The 16,429-nt window shown below is 49.3% G+C and overlaps 4 protein-coding genes across 4 annotated transcripts; all 4 read right to left on the bottom strand.

The window, feature by feature from the left end:
- Window positions 1–2,702: 2,702 nt before the first annotated feature.
- GIQ15_03898 (importin subunit beta-2) lies at window positions 2,703–5,682 on the bottom strand (the record flags this gene model as incomplete). Its single annotated transcript, XM_033551315.1, has 4 exons — window positions 2,703–2,804; window positions 2,888–4,167; window positions 4,231–5,494; window positions 5,581–5,682. 4 exons carry the CDS (start codon window positions 5,680–5,682, stop codon window positions 2,703–2,705), a joined length of 2,748 nt encoding a protein of 915 aa, XP_033405045.1.
- Window positions 5,683–6,382: 700 nt separating this feature from the next.
- GIQ15_03897 (uncharacterized protein) lies at window positions 6,383–9,486 on the bottom strand (the record flags this gene model as incomplete). The annotated part of the gene is made up of 3 exons (XM_033551314.1): window positions 6,383–8,233; window positions 8,384–9,090; window positions 9,156–9,486. The coding sequence occupies 3 exons, from the start codon at window positions 9,484–9,486 to the stop codon at window positions 6,383–6,385; spliced, it is 2,889 nt and encodes a 962-aa protein (XP_033405044.1).
- Window positions 9,487–10,186: 700 nt separating this feature from the next.
- Window positions 10,187–11,694, bottom strand: GIQ15_03896 (uncharacterized protein; the record flags this gene model as incomplete). Its single annotated transcript, XM_033551313.1, has 5 exons — window positions 10,187–10,685; window positions 10,743–11,034; window positions 11,087–11,247; window positions 11,307–11,397; window positions 11,685–11,694. The coding sequence occupies 5 exons, from the start codon at window positions 11,692–11,694 to the stop codon at window positions 10,187–10,189; spliced, it is 1,053 nt and encodes a 350-aa protein (XP_033405043.1).
- Window positions 11,695–13,746: 2,052 nt separating this feature from the next.
- GIQ15_03895 (uncharacterized protein) lies at window positions 13,747–16,317 on the bottom strand (the record flags this gene model as incomplete). The annotated part of the gene is made up of 2 exons (XM_033551312.1): window positions 13,747–15,255; window positions 15,316–16,317. 2 exons carry the CDS (start codon window positions 16,315–16,317, stop codon window positions 13,747–13,749), a joined length of 2,511 nt encoding a protein of 836 aa, XP_033405042.1.
- Window positions 16,318–16,429: the final 112 nt, after the last annotated feature.

The following is a 16,429-nucleotide window of genomic DNA, read 5'->3' as shown; positions in this document are numbered from 1 at the left end:
ATGCTGCTCCGTTCTCCCAGCAGCCAGGTAGCATCCCCCCAATGACCTGTTCTGGCTAGTCACCACTCCAAGTGGGCTGCCTGCCTTCATAGTCTTCCAAATGAGGTAAATTTCCAGCATGGTCCGTCCCTTGTGGGTACGTACACGAAACAACTCGATCGACAGACGGGCCTTTCTCAACACTACGGAGCACGGAGTAACCATCGCAGGCACCAAAGCAGCACTTTTTACCATCTTACGCACGCATGCAATCATGGGATAGACTCCCGTAGAGGGCGTATCCTGCAGGGCGGTGGCTAAGCACAATCAAGCTGTTCTAAGCATATATCGCGATCCAATGAGATATTCGAACCAGCATAGCTCCACCTGTGTCAGATGGGGGAGAGGACTGAGCCCTCACCTTTTTCCTGCTCACCACTCTTCCATTATTTGCATGTGCAGATGAACTTATTATATGCATGGATTGGTTGATGTTTCGAGTAAATATCGCTTGGCCTGGATGAGAATTTGACCGCTCAAACTACTCAATAGGCTATCCGCGAGGATCCCACGAGAAAAACCGATTGCACGTTGTCGTGTCAATCGCCGCGTCACGCTCGATGGCTGTCGTCTGTCATAGGTGGGCCAAGCAGGCTTCCCGCATCGCTTAAAAGGCATCAACCATATTATGTATGGGTATATGCAAGATGATGTTTATATCCGAAGCTTTATTTTTCCCCTTTTCCTTCCCTTTATCTTGGTTTCTAGGTACGGGGTATCGTTCAATGACTCTCATCTAGGGTCTAATAATTCGATATCAAGGCTTTCGGCTCCTTCCGCTCGCCTCTTTCGCCTTCAAAATACAGCAAGCAAAATCATCCACGCAGTGGCGGAGTGGCGTTACTCGCTGCCTCCGCTGATATTTGCAGTATATATTGACCCTTTTAAAGGAACTTGAATGCGCCTCCGCGTTTTCTAGATGGCTAATCATTCATGCCGGGTTCACGGAGTATGGTTACGCTGTTTACTTGGCGGCTATACTCCGTGTTATTCTCTAATAGGCAATTGGTACTCCGTAAAGTACCGGCTTATCCGAGGCTGAGCACCCCCACGAACGTTAGTAGGCATAGATTGCGACCATGTTGACCACAGCACAAGGTTGAAACAAACGCAAAACGGAGTGCTTGTGCCAAATATCATGACTGAAATCGTCAGCCCAACTCGACTGCATGCGTCGTTTACAAAGTTTCGCCCAGGCAGACACCAGCCACGCACATACCCATCAGCACGAGAAGCCTATATTGAAGGTCTGGTTGGCTTCGTCATCACCATGGTACTTTTGAAATATGGATTGCGCCCTGCGCACCGCTGTTAGGGTGGCTTTGTCGTCTCCGTGTCCACGAGGTTGAAAGACCAGCTTTCAAAGCCTCGGTCCCTTGTCCCAAATAACTGATTTACTGAACCGCCTTTCTAAAAATATGTTTGCTAAAAGTAATGCAAAAATAATTGCAGTATTTTTAGAAGTTGAGCCTTGGGGTATCCAAACGCCTTCATATCAAACGGGCCAGTCCTTGACGGCAAGCAATTTCTGTTTATGGTTATGGGGAGATGCATCGTTTGTCAACAAATATAGCTATGGGCCTTGCTGGTCTAGGCTTAAACCAAACGGCCTTTTTCAAACCGACATCCCGATCGATGTCGGTCAACACAGTGCACCCACCATTGTGTTTTCAAAGTGCGTTCGTCAATCAAACTTGTAAGATAGCACTTGGCCATATTATTGAAGCCAGGAGAGTCACCCCTAATGGTATTTCCCTCTATTCGAAGCCTCTATGTCACTCGACGACAACGTGAGGCTTAAAATGTTTTAGGGGAAATAAGGAAGTGTATCTACTCATAGGTCTAAAGTGCTTAGAGAAGAACCAGAAGGTCTGGGGTTGCATTTAAATAGAAGCAAAGGTAACCTTGTAGGCCATTCAATGAAGCCAGCGGTTTCTGAAGTAGGATACATTTTAGCGGTGAAAGGGGATAGATACGCCTGAGATCAGTATTAAATTTGAACAACGTTTGAAAATCCGTCGTTTCTTGTCTAGATATCGATATTGGAATCTTCACCAAGCTTGACCACAGTCTTTTCAACAATAATATTCCCCCCTTTGAGGATTTTGTCGAGGTTAATGGTTAATGCATCGTTCTAGCTGATGGCCTCCCTTATTTTATCCATTTCCATGCTTTCTACGTACGAATCGGTATGCCACCTATACACCATAGTTATTTACTAGTGATATGTTGTACCTGTGCCATTTGTTCACTCTCGACCCCCCTAACTAGTTTATGTCACGGTACCCCTTGGACGTAAGTAGTTATTATTTTCAAAACATTGAATAAATTGATTTCATATTTGCCAGTCTCTCCCACTTTTCAAACTTCCTTTAAAGGACATACATATAGTTACTGTTCTTCCCTCCCTCATCTTCTTTGACGCCTCAATAAAATGAAAGGATTTATGTACTGATATTCTTCAGAAATTGCGTCTAACGACGAAAGTGGACAAGAATAATATAAAAGAGTAGAATGGAAATAACACCTGGCCGATGAATGAACTATTGACTAGATTTGGGAATTATGGGAGAAAAACAATAAATAACCTATAAGATGATTTGGCCGTAAGAATATGCAACATGATCATGGTAAAATAGAAGGGCAGATTAAATGGTCTGCGTTTATATCTGATAGGCCGATTGAAGTCTCCAGGCAACGTCTGGCGGTAGGGTTCCTAGGAATGCGCCAAAGTCGGGGATTAATTCTTTATACCCTTGAAGAACCTGTATTTAAAATTGGGAGATTAGCATGGCCAGTTCAAATAAGCAGGGGTTGGGGATGTTTAGAGCAGAGTGAAATTACGTACCTGCCTGGTGGACTGGTCTAGATCATCAAATTCAGGGGCATGGAAAGGTTTATCCGTCATTGTAGAGACCGCGTTGAAATAATCTGGTAGACAAGATTCCAATGCCTGGGGGTTTTGCCTGACAACTTGGTTGAAGCCCACGAATGCGCCAACTTTCTCCCGTGAGAATTCGACCTTGTCCATAATTTGCAAGAAGGTCTGTGCGAATTGTGCTAAGCGTGGAGCCAGCTGTTCAGCACACCCTATTCCGAGACGTCCTAGAGCGATGGCAGCATTCTCAGTCACAGAGTCGCGGATTTCCTCATTAGTCATGATAGCAAAGAGCGATGTGTAAAGGCTTTCTGTGTAGGGAGCCATGGAAGACTTGGCATTCATGGAAATCTCTCCACAGGCCCAGCAAGCATTGTTTACTACACTTAGACCGGTTGACGAATCTTCATCTGCCAGTTGATCCAGATCAAGCTGCTTAACGAGTACTGGCATTATAGTAGGTAAGAAAGCCTGCAGCTGATCAAAGAGGACCATCGCACAGTCACCGAGGACAGCATAGGCGGACATTCCTACGTCGTAGTACGGATCCTGCAGGCAGTAGGCTAGGAGCTGGAAAAATGGTGGCTGGGTATTCCCCACGAGCTCCTCGCTCTTTTGACGGTCAATTGCTTGGATGATGGCGCTCAGGAGGTCCAAACAGGTGATGAAATAATCCTTGTTAGGTTCTTCAACAGTATGACCATTGGCTAGTGCGTTGCATGCAACGATCGTGTCATATATCAGCTTCGTGCATCTGCTGAATATTGGCGGTGCGAAGGGAGTAAAGGCATGTCCATAGGCGCTAGCTATGTAACCAAGGCACTCCAAGAGCGGGAAAATCTCTCTGGATTCATCTGAGACTTTATTCCATCTGCCAATGATGCATGGCATGAGAATTGATACCAGCGCAGGTTTTGCTAGTTCAGACATGGTATATTCGGCGAGAGTCTGCACACAATCATAAAGGACATCTAAGTTTCGATCCTTATACTTATCAAAACAGAGCACAAATTGTCGCAGTATGGGCTCGCAGTATGGGATGATGTGTGGCCCTGATTTCTCCTCTAGGCTTCTGAAACCAGACGCAGCAGCCTCCTGGACCTTTTTGTTGTTATCCAGCATGCGGTGGAGCATACCTTCCATCATCGGCTCAAAGAAGCGAGCCTTCTCAGCCGGCTCAAGGTGTGCTGCCCAACCTGAATATCTACCCAGACACCAACAGGTGATCATTCTCACGATCGGTTCTGGGTCTGTTAGAAGTGAGATTAAGTAGGGAATCAATTCTGGTAGGTGAGGCTGGACAGTGTGCATACACCCATCGGCAATGGCGCCCAACGCCAGTACTGATGCTTCCCGGTGAGCCCAGCTGGGATTCTTCAGGTTCTCCCTAAGATAAGGAAGGACGATTTCGAAGACGGGTTGATGATAGACCGTGGCGAATATATCCAATGCAGTAGCAGAACTTTTTCTTATTGTCCACTCTTCTTCGGGATCATCCTCGATCTCACCATCACTCAGGTCATCGTCATCTGAGTCTTCTACCTCAGGGGCTTTCTTGTCACCGTTAGCACCCCCTTCCTCGGCGTCTTTGGTCCCAGTCAACCGTGCAGCTTTTGTTTTGGCAAATTGGGGTTTGAGGTCCTCGGGTCTGTCTTGCTCATCAGCATCATCTGCCTTTCCAGCGATAATAGCAGCCTCTTCCTCGTCGTAAACCATGTTCTGAAGCAAAACCGGAATAATTTTTGGTAGGTATGGAATCATCGCCGCTCTGAGCTGTTTCTCTTCTCCAGCAACAATCCAGAATTCAGAAGCGTCTAATACCAGCTCTGGGTCTTCCTGGCTATGCTCCTGCATCAACACGTAGTTAACAAGCCCATCCATATGAGGAATAAGTTTTTCAGGAGCAACCTCTGCCAATTGATTGAACGCCAGGCAGACTGCCCTCCGAACATCTGTATTCTGGTCCTCTGCAACTTTGAATAGATACTGAAGGAAGGTATCGAGAGATTCCATGAGAGCGGGTGACTTGTGCGCGATGAACATCTGGACCGTTGACAAGGCCATGGTCCTGACTTTTGGTACAGAGCTGGTTGTGAACTCCATCAGCTTGGGTAGGATGGCGTGAATTGGCTGCTGGCCCTGGATCTCCTTTTGTAGAAGCCGGCGGTTGTCTTCACATATTCTTTGCAACGCGGTCATTGCTGCTTCCTGAGAGCGACTCGGGATGGACGCTGACGCATTCCCCACCAACGACACCAGCTCCTCGAGCAAAGTTGGCCATCCTAATATCCCGCCTTGTTTGATCATCTCGGCCATGATAGTACCTGCGGAGTTTGCGACAGCATTAGATTCATCCTGCAGTGCCACCAAGCTCGCTGATTGAAGGTACGCCAAAGCATCCGGAGGTATCGATTGATAAGCTACCTTGAGCTTAGTTTTCAAGTTCATTGCCGCCGCGACTCGGACAACATTGTACCCCTTGACATCGAAGCCAACGGCCGCAGGTGGCTGGGGGGTGCGTATGAGGAATGACAAGTAGTTGACAAAGTCTGGGGAGGCGGTAGCTTGTGTGAGCATCTGCCGTCACAGAAGGTTAAAACCCGAGTCTCATCCTAGCAGGCGAATAGACGCCCAAAAGAGTAGCATGTAGAGCCGAATCTCACCTGCTCTGCATTTTTGCGCACTGCCTGGTCTCGCGCATTCAGGGTATCGTTCAGATACCCCGCCAACTGCCTCAATGTGCCCTCCTCCGCTTGCCACGCCATCGTGAATTGCCCCTTATACTAGATCTCGGCGCAAAAGGGGGGTGTAAGAGGTGATAGACCAAAGATGGACTCTGCAGTCAGGAGACGGACAGAGGCAAAGCAACCAACCCCCGCCGACGACGGACCGTTGTGCGAGGCGACTTCGAGACAGCTCGAGGCGAAGTGAGACGAACAAACGAAGGGAAAAATATGTTTTCCGGCTGAAAGACAGTGGCAGCTGGAGCCAACAGGTCTGTCAAAGAAGCTGGTTAGTCCAGGTACTCCATATGAACAAAAAAAAAGTAGTCCCAGGCCCATTGAATCACGGCCAAAACAACCCGCAACGCGCCAAGCCCTCACCTGGATCCCTGAGAGGAAGATAGCCTCACCGCAGCAGCGGGTATGGTGCGGTCGGTATATGCGATTGGAGGAGACGGCCCAGGGTGATGTTGGCCGCGCCGTTGCGTATGAGATATTAATATGTTCTTCTCGACGTTGCGATCTTTTCTTCTTCTTCTTTTTCTGTTTATTTTCGTTTTTTTTTCTATTTTGGGCAAAAATTGCGACGAAAAGGGAAAGGCGGGAGGAGGCGGCAGAAAGTCCCCCGCCTCCGAAAGAGGAAATTCTATATTTATATTATTTTATTATTTTATTATTTTATTTATATTAGATATATATTAGATATATAATAGATATATAATAGACGTGTTGCAGTATCGAGTCAGGCCCAGACGAGCTTCTTGATGTCGAAGAAGAGATGCTCAAAGTACCCCGTCTGCCTCCGGGCGTTCTCCAGCGAGATGATCTGTGTCTGCTCGACAATAGACGGCCGCTGCGGATGGAGCGTAGACTCGCTTGCCCGGCTCACCATGCCCTCAATCTCCTCGCAGACAGCCCGCACGGCGTCGAGCTCGCTGACCTCGGCGCTCTTGGGACCTCTGACTACCACGGACGAGGTGTTGGGCAGCTTGAAGGCGAGGAAATGCGTCGAGGCCCGGTCCGACCCCTTGAAGAGCGTGGACAGGTCCCAGTCGATGATGTCTTGATTCTCGGCGGGATCGGGCTTCTCTGCAAAGAGACTGTGTAGCGAGGTGGTGTTGACTCGCAGCGTGTTGCTGGTGCTGGGCCGGTAGGCAATTGCTAGGCCCACGTTACGCTTCTCGTCCATCTGGGCTTCGGTCAGCGTGGAGCTGATGTATGTTCCGTACTTGATGCCGGTGATCGAGGTCAGGTCGATGCGTTCAAAGGAGGTGACCTTCTCCGTGTTGCAGTCAAGCCGGCATGAATAGACCGCCACATTGGTGAGCAGGAGAACGGTCTGCTCGAACGGTAGAGTCCTCAGGGTGTTTGGCTGACGAGGGCTCAGCATGGTCCAGCCTCCGATAAACTCCTCGTTCTCGTCGCTGATCACGATCTGGCAGCTAGTCTCAATTGCACTCTGGCGTGCTTTCTCCATGGAGATGCCGGGGTCGGCGCTCTGCAGGTTCGTTTCGAACTCATCGAATACCCGCGTGGTCACGTTTCCCAGCAGATAGTCGATGCAGGCCTGGGAGAAGTAGTCGATGAATATGTTCGTGTAGTATCTCGTCAGTGTCAGGCCTAGGTCATTGAGGGCGCCGCGGTAGTCACGCTTCCGCGTCCTTGTATAGTCTCCCTTCAGCGCCGCGGTAGACGAGTACTGCTTCGAGATGGCATCGCCATTATCCGCCCACAGGACATTAAACCACTGTGTAGCCGAGCTTGCCTGGAGGTCAATATAGTGTCCTTCCTCTTTGAGCTGCTGCTCCAATGCCCGCTGACCGAATGCGCACTGTGAAACACCCGTACGATCCAAGCAGTCCATACAGTTCGTCCTCACGATCCCCGACTGGCTACGAACAACGGTATTATTCTGGATCACGGTGTCCCCAAACTCATCCAGAGTTTCCGCCATCCTGTCAACCAGCCGACTGACATTCTCAAACTTCATCCCTCGACATTCTGCATGGAAATCGAACCACTGGTACTGTACCCTTTTTTCATCACATGTTTCAGCCTTGTTAAAGGCTTCCAGATAACGCCCGTACATTTCTGCGATGTTGACTTCCACGCCATGCCTGTCTACCAGACAGACGGCATGGACTTTCCCATATCTTCTCTGGATGTCATGGAAATGCTTGGTAAACGAGGTCTGGTTTGTCTGTGCGGAATGGTGCATGATGGGGACTGGTTTGAAATAGTATGGAGACTGAGAGAAGTAAAGGGGGATAGACCCTCGGAGCTGAAGGAGGGAATAGACCTTCTCCGTCGTACTCCAAGAGGGACTTGACAGTATCTGCTCTGTCTCCACTGAGTTCGCTGTATTACCGTCATCGTCAACTCCGCGGCGCAGATAGCGGACTCCAGAGCGCATGACAGAACGGCGGGATATCAGTGTGAGAAGAAACGTCCGACTATCTTCGGCCGAGCCACTTTTACCTGTCTCTTCGGCTTCTGCCTTCTCTTCTTCCTTTGCAAGCCCAGCTTGACCGTCACCTTCGGGGGTGGATGAAGAAAACTTGTCGGCGGTGAATTCTTGCTGTCCGATAAAACCCTGCATTATCGGGAGCGTAAACGTGAATCGTCCACTATCTATAAAAGGCTCCATCAAGTGTTTATTCCAGAAATACTAATAAAAAATCGGGCATGATTAGTCCGTGCAAGTATTTAGGCAAGGGGGAAAGGCGAAAGAAGGGAATAATACCAATGGGTTGGCCTGGTGACATAGCGGAACATGCGTTGAAGCAGGATCTATTGGACCAAACCGTCTCGTAATGTCATGATCATATGAATAGTAGAAACTCCGCGATCCAAACATCATCTTGGTGTATCTCAACAACTTTGGCATCAAGTCATGAGTTCTAGCGTCTGCTATAGCGGCTGTCTCGCTGGTATCTTTCGTATCCTGGCCATCCGCCGCGCCAGCCCCGAGAATCTTCAGTTCCATGGACTCTGCGTGCGTAGAGCCATCATTCGAGGAGATCGGTGACCGTCTTCTGGAGTCAGATAGTCCGATACTCCCCCATCCTTTCCTTGCAAACCACTCCGCAGTGAACCTGCCATACCGCCCCCGCTTTTTGATGACATCCTCTGCTATGCTGGTTTCGTTGCTGGGCTCATCGACGGGAGGATACAAGTCTCCATCTGGGCATATAGCATCAAAGTTATTGTGCTCATCGGCCAGGAAGTCCTCGGAGTTGTCAGATTCGCTGTCAGACAGCTCGTAGGCGTCCGGACTGTTCTCCAACGCCCGCTGTGCCTGGCTGATAGCCTTTGATGCTTCGGCCTGACATGAGAGGGGGATGATAGAAACCCCGGTAATCACAAATACCGGTTTCCCCAGGATAGTGGCTACCTGTTGGCGCTGGGTGATGGATATTAGGAATGAATACGATGCGATTGACAGCAGTCCTACGATGACACTGGTTAGCAATGCGCTGGCCCTAGTCCAGGAAGGAAATAGGAGAATTCCTCACCGATCAGGCCATGCGACTCCAGACAGGCGTCATTCTTGTACTGGTAGTTTGAGACCCTCGCCGGCGAGTGTATATGATGCGTCTTGTAGTCGACCTGCACTAGATTGGCGGACGAGCGGGTGTTGTTATGGTACGGCTGGAGGATCAAGCCGTCCACAGCCGCGATGACGAGCAGCTTTTTCGCCAGGCCAGGCATCTTCTCGGTCGGTTCTGGCGTGCGGACATGGAGAGTCGCAGAGACATCGCTGGGAGGTGTCCGCGAAGACCGGGGATCCGCCTGATGGCCAGCATACCGTCCAACTTTAGCTAACTGACGGAGGAGCAAGCTCATCGAATCGACCACCCATCCCCGTCACCTGACGAGCTACCCTGCTGTATCCCTGTACATTATCCAGGGTCTATAGAAGAGGAAGTCTAGGAGTAATATCCTCACTGTAGAAGAGGAGGAAGTCTAGGAGGTCTACATGCGGAGTAAAGTAATAATACAGTCTCGAGGGAAGTGAGATTTAATAGATCCTCTAACCAGATCTATGAGTAAAGCCACAAGTGATAGTAACAGACAAGGTAAATCCCCCTTCAGCATACATATCCTACTCCTGAACGCCATGTCTACATGCAACAAAAAGAAACAACAGAGACCGAAGGGGGCCCGAGAACGAGAATCTCGGGAAGGAAAAGAAGGCCCTCATATATATGAACCCTAGAACACGGCCTCCAGGAATACCGAATCCCAACAATAGATGGACAATAGATGGACAGGCGTAAACCCTTTTCTTATCCGCGCAGGCCAGTTCAGAAGAGAAATCCAAGAGAAAAAAAAAAGAAATAGAAAAGAGTCATTAATATCCCCGTCTCGCTATTTTCGTGATCGGTTTCATATTGGTTATTATCCCGCCAATTATGGGAAAGGATGGCGCCTAGAGTTGTAAACGCACCCATTCCGTGCTGGGGAGGTATGTATGGAGGTATATCAAGGATGAACAAGGATGAACAGGGGTAAACAAGGGGGAAAGAAGGTAAAAGGAGTCTCTCTAAGGCTTTGCGCCATTTGCGCCGGGGATCGGGTCGTCGGGATGATGTTCTGCGGTGCCGTTCCTCTTCTGCGAGGGGCTGTGGTCGCTGCTATCATCAGGCTCCTCGGTCAGGTCTTCAAGGCCAAACGTGGCACCGCTCTCGAGGTCGTAGGATCGCATTAGCCCTTCTCGATCGCCGGAGCCGTTGAAATATGCGATACTCGAAGAGCTGCGGCGGTGTGGGTCGATGCTTCGTCGAGCTTGGAGGGACCGGCGAGTTTGGATGCCGGCGATTCCATCGGTCGGGATAGCGTCGTCATCGTTGGGTCTACCGTTGGCACGGCCGTCGGGATCGGTTCGGGAAAGGTTGAGCAGGTAAACGCCGGAGAAGATGATGAGGAAGCCGCAAAGTAGAGAAATGGTGGCGACCTTGTCGGTGGTGTTGAATCCACGGAAGAGGACGAAAGAGGCGCACAGGGTGGCGGTCGTGAAGGTAACGTAGTATAGAGGATTTACACTGCAATGATGTTAACGGTAAGGTCTAGTAGGCTAGGGAATAGGGCCATCAACTAACATCGAGGTGGAAAACTGGCTAAGTGCCTTGTTGAAGTAGTTCATCTGCGTCAGAATGCAGCAGACAACGACGATGGCGAACACATAGGTTGAGGGATGTGTAAATTGGTTGTGTCCGTCCAGAGTAAGCTTCACGGCGATTCCGAATGCCTTGACAGACATGACCGAAACAGACCCAACGGTGGAGCAAATAGAGATATAAACCAACGGGTTCTTCTTGCCGTATTTTGGCGAGACTCGATATATCATGACAGTAGAGAAGACGGCAACGAAGGTACAGTAAATGAGGAATCCTGTGAGGCCAGTTAGAACAGCGAATTGATCAGTTGGGCGGTAAGTAGTTACCAGGTTGAACAGCATAATGCAAGATTTCATCTATAGTTCCAATTTCTTCGTCTGGGGGCGCATGGAGCACGATTATAACTGAACCGAGGAGCGACATAGCGCACCCAAGTTTCCCTAGAACCCCAAGCCGCTCATCGAGGAAATAAGCCCCCAAAACAGCGCTGCTCAAGAGTTAGCGCGTGCTGGATGCGTAGTCGGGAGATGTCTTTTTTCTACTTACCCGATGAGGACACTCAGAGCACCGAGGGGAGTCACTAGAATTGCAGGAGCAAAAGCATATGCTGCAAAATTGGCAACCTCCCCGAGAATTACTAACCATATGGATCAGCTATGGCATTCTTGCACCAGGAGCAAGATGATAGAACGAACGTGTAACGATTCCTCCCCACCACATGGGGCTTTTTAAGTATGAAAATCCATCGCCTTCGAACCCGTGTCTTTCTGACGCTTGTATTAAACCCTGCGAGGCGGTATGAGTACGCGATCAGATTCTAGGAGGCCAGTCGGCACCAACCTTTTTAGTAATAACGAAACTTGTGCCTGTCAAAACATATTAGATGGAACGACTTGCAAAAGAGCCCGTTGGGTCGTGACTTACCAATGGCCATTGTCGACACTATGGCAAGACATAGCCCGATGTACCTAGCTCCCACGTCAACACTCCAACTCGACCTCTCAGATCGCTAAGGGACACTCTCGAAAGACGTACTTGTCTGAAACCATCTTGCCGTTTATTATAATCTTTCACCTCTTCCCCGCCTCTTACAACACTGCGCAAAAGGTATATATCGTTCGTGTGCACTGGCGGAGCAGCGCAACCAGCCAGTTAATATTAATATTATCCCCGTGAGCGAAAATCGGGCCAGCAACTTTCGGGCGCAGGTTTGCGTGTTTGCCGCAGCGAGTCTGAAAGGGCTGAGGATGGTAGAGCGTGTGGCGGAAGACGAAAAACGAGCGACGGCAAGGCGTGAGCTGGCTATAGCAACCGCACAGGAGAACCGAGCTAGGATCGCAGACGGCAGCTCTCTGTGAAAACTGCCAGGTCAGCCTCAAAAGGAAAAAAGTATTAGATGCGATCGTGGTCCCGAGAGATCGTAAGTCGTGGTCCGTGGAGACCGAGGTGGAGGATGGCCATAGAAGGGAGACAGCAGGGCAAGGAAGAGACGGCCGGGCACAGTCCTGGATGCTGGCGGTATAGCAGACACGGATATTCCAGCTGCTGGTCTGCTTTGTCGGAAGTTCCTCGTTGAACTAAACGCGCGATGAAGCAAGTTGTGATTTCAGGCCAGCTTTGGTGTTTCATGAACGACCAAGTCAGGTGCTTAGCTAAGCGGCTCCTTGCGCGTTCTTCCGGGATCGTCAGGCACAAGAACGTACTCGATAAAGATAGAATAGATAATAGATAGAATAGATAATAGATAGAATAGGTAGAATAGATAGAATAGTAGAGTAGATAATAGATAGAATAGGTAAATAGAAGAGTAGAAGAGTAGATGGAAGACGGCCTTGAGATGCGCGGAGAGCCAGGTCACATGTTGCTAGAGGCTCAACGACATTTATATATATATATCGGGGATGTTTCAGGGGTTACAGATCGGAGATGAGACATGCACCAGGGTGTAAACAGGACGGCCAGGGGTAGAGTCCACCGTGACAACGTACGGAGCATGGAGATGGAGATGGAGGTAGGCGATTAAAATTATGTTTAGGCAGACTAACGGACGAACAGTTATCATACAGAGGCAACGATCAGCCTACGTCTCCGCGAGAAAAACAAAGGAGACGACAACACAGCAGGCAGTACAGGAAGATCTAGTTAACATAGCAAGAGAAGAATAAAAGAGAAGCTTCCAAACGCAAAATATGAGTCCCTTTTCCATCCGTGCATAACGCCATCCCAAGCCACAAATACGGTCAGTGCGAGGATATAGACAAAAAAGAAGATCGAGAAAGATCGAAAAAAGAAGAGGAAGAGGAGGAAAAAGAGGAAGAGGAGGAAGAAGAGGAAGAAGAGGAAGAAGAAGAAGAAGAAGAGGTGTTTCGTTGGGTATGGAAGTGGAAAGCTACCGGGCAGATGAAAAGTAGCCGGGTCAGTGTACCAGAAGTATTTATCCCAGGAACACGATGGCCCCAGCTGGACCTTCCCCCAACAAAGGGTATAGTATCGGACAACGTTGCTGTGAACCGTTCCATTTGGACATTCTCTTCAAATGGACGGCCTGTGAAGGTGACAACGTCGATGGTAACCAACGAGTGCAAGGTGTCCAGTTCCGCAGAATTTGATTCAAATCACCCGGTAATTGGACATGTTGGTGTCGAGTTGCTCATTAATCATGACGTCCACAGAAAAAAATAGGCAACGTCGCCGAGATGCTTAGGAAAATTCAAGAGTAGTGTTGGGGAAAAACTAGGGATCTGTGGTTAGTGTTTGGGATAGTTACGTACCTCATGAGTAAAAGCCAGCTAGAGGGTGTTTCAGCGATGGCTGTGGCGTGCTGTCCCTGTGTAAGTTAGCACTGCCATATTGGCGCGAAACTGATCGTACGAGGTTAGTGTATCTACATCTCTGACTGCAGGGTTCGATAATCGTATGAGGACGTGATATTCCTTCTGTCTGAGTTTGATTTCGGTTGAGGCAGGTCGGATCCACGACTGCGACCTTACTCAGAGCGATGTTTCTTTAAAACTGGCACTGGGTTCGATAAAATGTTCAGCTCTTCGTCTGGACAAGGCCTCTTGGCTGCCTTTGGGCTCTGTTCCTTGGAGGCCGAGCCATTTTGGAATGTCTCATTGGATCCGTCCTCCAATGTGGCTGATCCTGCGGTTTCACCATTATTATCTGCTAAGTCACTGGCATCTAAGTCGTAACCATGGAGTATCTCTGTCTGAGGCATCTCTTCTAGGTCGACCACGCCTTGGCCATCGGGGTTGTCTTGCGGCCAGCCTGCTTCTAACACGGCCGACTCCGCGAAGATGTTTTCTCCATCTTTCTCCATTGGGCCTCTGGGGTCCAGCTTAAATTCGGGTTGGATTTCCAATTGATCATCTCCGTTTGCAGAATCTACATCCTGCTCCGGGATAAAGTCCTGGGTTCGATCTCCCACCGGGGAGGCACCGGCCGTGGATGCATCCTCGCCATTTTGCGATTCAGGAATGCTAGGCTCTCGCTTGTATTCGTCATGTATTTCTGCTGGAGGAGCAACTTCCTCTGATGGCCCTCCATCCAGATCTTCGAGAGATTTATGGGGTGAGCCCGCGGGAGGGGCGGTGGGGCTCTTAAAAATATCTTCATCAATCTCCAGTGGGTTATAGGTAGGTTCTGGAGTGCTGGGTTCAGCGGGTTGTTCATAAGCAGGCAAGGTAGAGTTTCCATCCGCAAGGCTCTCGCCATCGTGCAATTCGTCTTCGAATGTCTCCAAGTCAATTTGGATAAACTCCTCGCCCATATCAGGCGCAGCGGCAACTTGGCTGGTGGGCTCGGTGTTAGTATCCTGAGAAGGATCGGGGACCGGAGGCTCTGCCTCTTCGTTGGCAGCGATTGGGGGCTGCGTAACTTCATCTTCTCCTCGTACGTCCTCGTCGGTTGGCTCTTCGATTTGTCCTAGGTCTGTATTCTGATCTGTTATTTTTTGCTCAGTACCTTCATCATTGCCAGCTTGGCCATCCACGACCTCCTCTAGCTCTGGCTCTGGGTTATTTGTCTCAAGATTTGTAGCCTCAAAATCCTCGGCAGCTGGGGTAGGGGGGGAGGTAGGCGCATGATGCACTTCGTTTTCCTTTGAATTAAGTTCTATACCTTCATTCACCCCAGTTGCCTCTTCGCCCACTTTCTCGTGCTCGTTTTCCAGTTCACCAAGAGAGGCTTCTGGTTTGTTTGCTGTATTTTCAACATCTTCTGTGGGCTCTGCTTGGCCGTCTTCTTGCGAGCTGTCTCTGGCATTTTCATGCTCTTCAAAAACAATCTGGTCTTCGTATTCATCCCATTTACCAACATGCGATAAACCTTTCCCAGCCTGTGCTGCTTCTAAGATAGAGGCGAAGTTCTGGGTAAAGGTTGGCTGTGTTGCAAGTGAGATGTACAGAGGGCCTGGATTAGTGTCGCCGTCATTGCGGGAAAGGTCAAGATATACTTGAACTATTTGTGATAACGATATAGAGGATCGAGTAGCCTAGAAGTCAATGTTAGCCATGTATTTGACGTGGTAAAGAAATATAACATTGCCTCTTACCTCAGTTACGTGAAGTCCAAGACACTCTATCTCTATGAATAGCTCCTCGTCCTTTCCCATATGATCTCCCAAGACTGACCGACAAGCGTTTAGCAGATCCCCGATCGGCTCGTGTGCAAGTGCTTCATCTTCGAGGAAGTATGTTTCAGATAGATCATCTTCCTTTGGAGGGAATAGTGAGATTTCACTGTCCTGGTACAAGACTTGTACGTTATGTAGTGCGGAAAGCTCGCTCTCATCACTCTCCTTTTCTTTCTGCCCGTTGCTGGGCCGCTCCTTTGCGGCCTCCTGATCGGCTTCATCAAGGGTCTCTATAGTAGAGGCATCGGCCTGTACTTCGATCTCATGACTTGGCTCCTCATGTTCGAAGGACTCTTTCGTTGAAGCCTGATCTACCTCATTGTCAAACTGTTCGGGTTCGTTGCTGCCGTCTTGTGCCAAAATTTCGGGTTGTTCTATGTCTGCGGACGTGTGTACTTCTTCGTTTTCTTCTTTTGGCGCCGATGACACGTTCTCTTCAAGAGGTTCAACCTGGATATCGGTTTCGACATCCTCTTCTTTATGGTTCTCTGGGGCCGGATACTCCTCGGGCATTTCGTCTGGAAGTACCTTGTCTGCAGGCACACCGGTTTCCATAACACTCGTGCCTGGGATCGGAGCATCTATGTCTTCTTCATAATCCTCCTCCATCTCGTAGGATTGGTGGTCCATATCCAACGCATCATCGATAAACTGGTAGTCTTCCTCGGCCTCTTTAAGACTGCCACTCTCCTCGTGGAACTCGTCATCCATCATATCTGCGTCTTTGACCGGCTCGTGGGTGTCTCCTATCATCCCTGGATGTTCGGATCCAACCATGGAAGCATCGTCAACGATGACATCTTCGTCGTGGTTGGGGTCTCTTAGGCCATCCAGCTCAATCTCTATATCATCATGGGTGTCAAAGTATCCGGTCGTATCAGGCGCCATCTCCATACTCTCGTCAAAAATAGTGGCCTCCATCGCGTATAGCTGTAAATCGTCGCGTTTGGCTTATCTCACGAACAACCAGGAGGGTTGTGAAAGGTTCAAGATGCTGCGCCTAGTGGCATGGCGGAGGGCTTTAAGGACGTGA

The sequence above is a fragment of the Arthroderma uncinatum genome (genome assembly GCF_011692745.1).
Source record: "Arthroderma uncinatum strain CBS 119779 chromosome Unknown scaffold3, whole genome shotgun sequence".
NCBI lineage: Eukaryota > Fungi > Ascomycota > Eurotiomycetes > Onygenales > Arthrodermataceae > Arthroderma > Arthroderma uncinatum.
The sequence above is the reverse complement of the archived record's forward strand: the minus strand, read 5'-3'. Positions and strand labels throughout refer to the sequence as shown.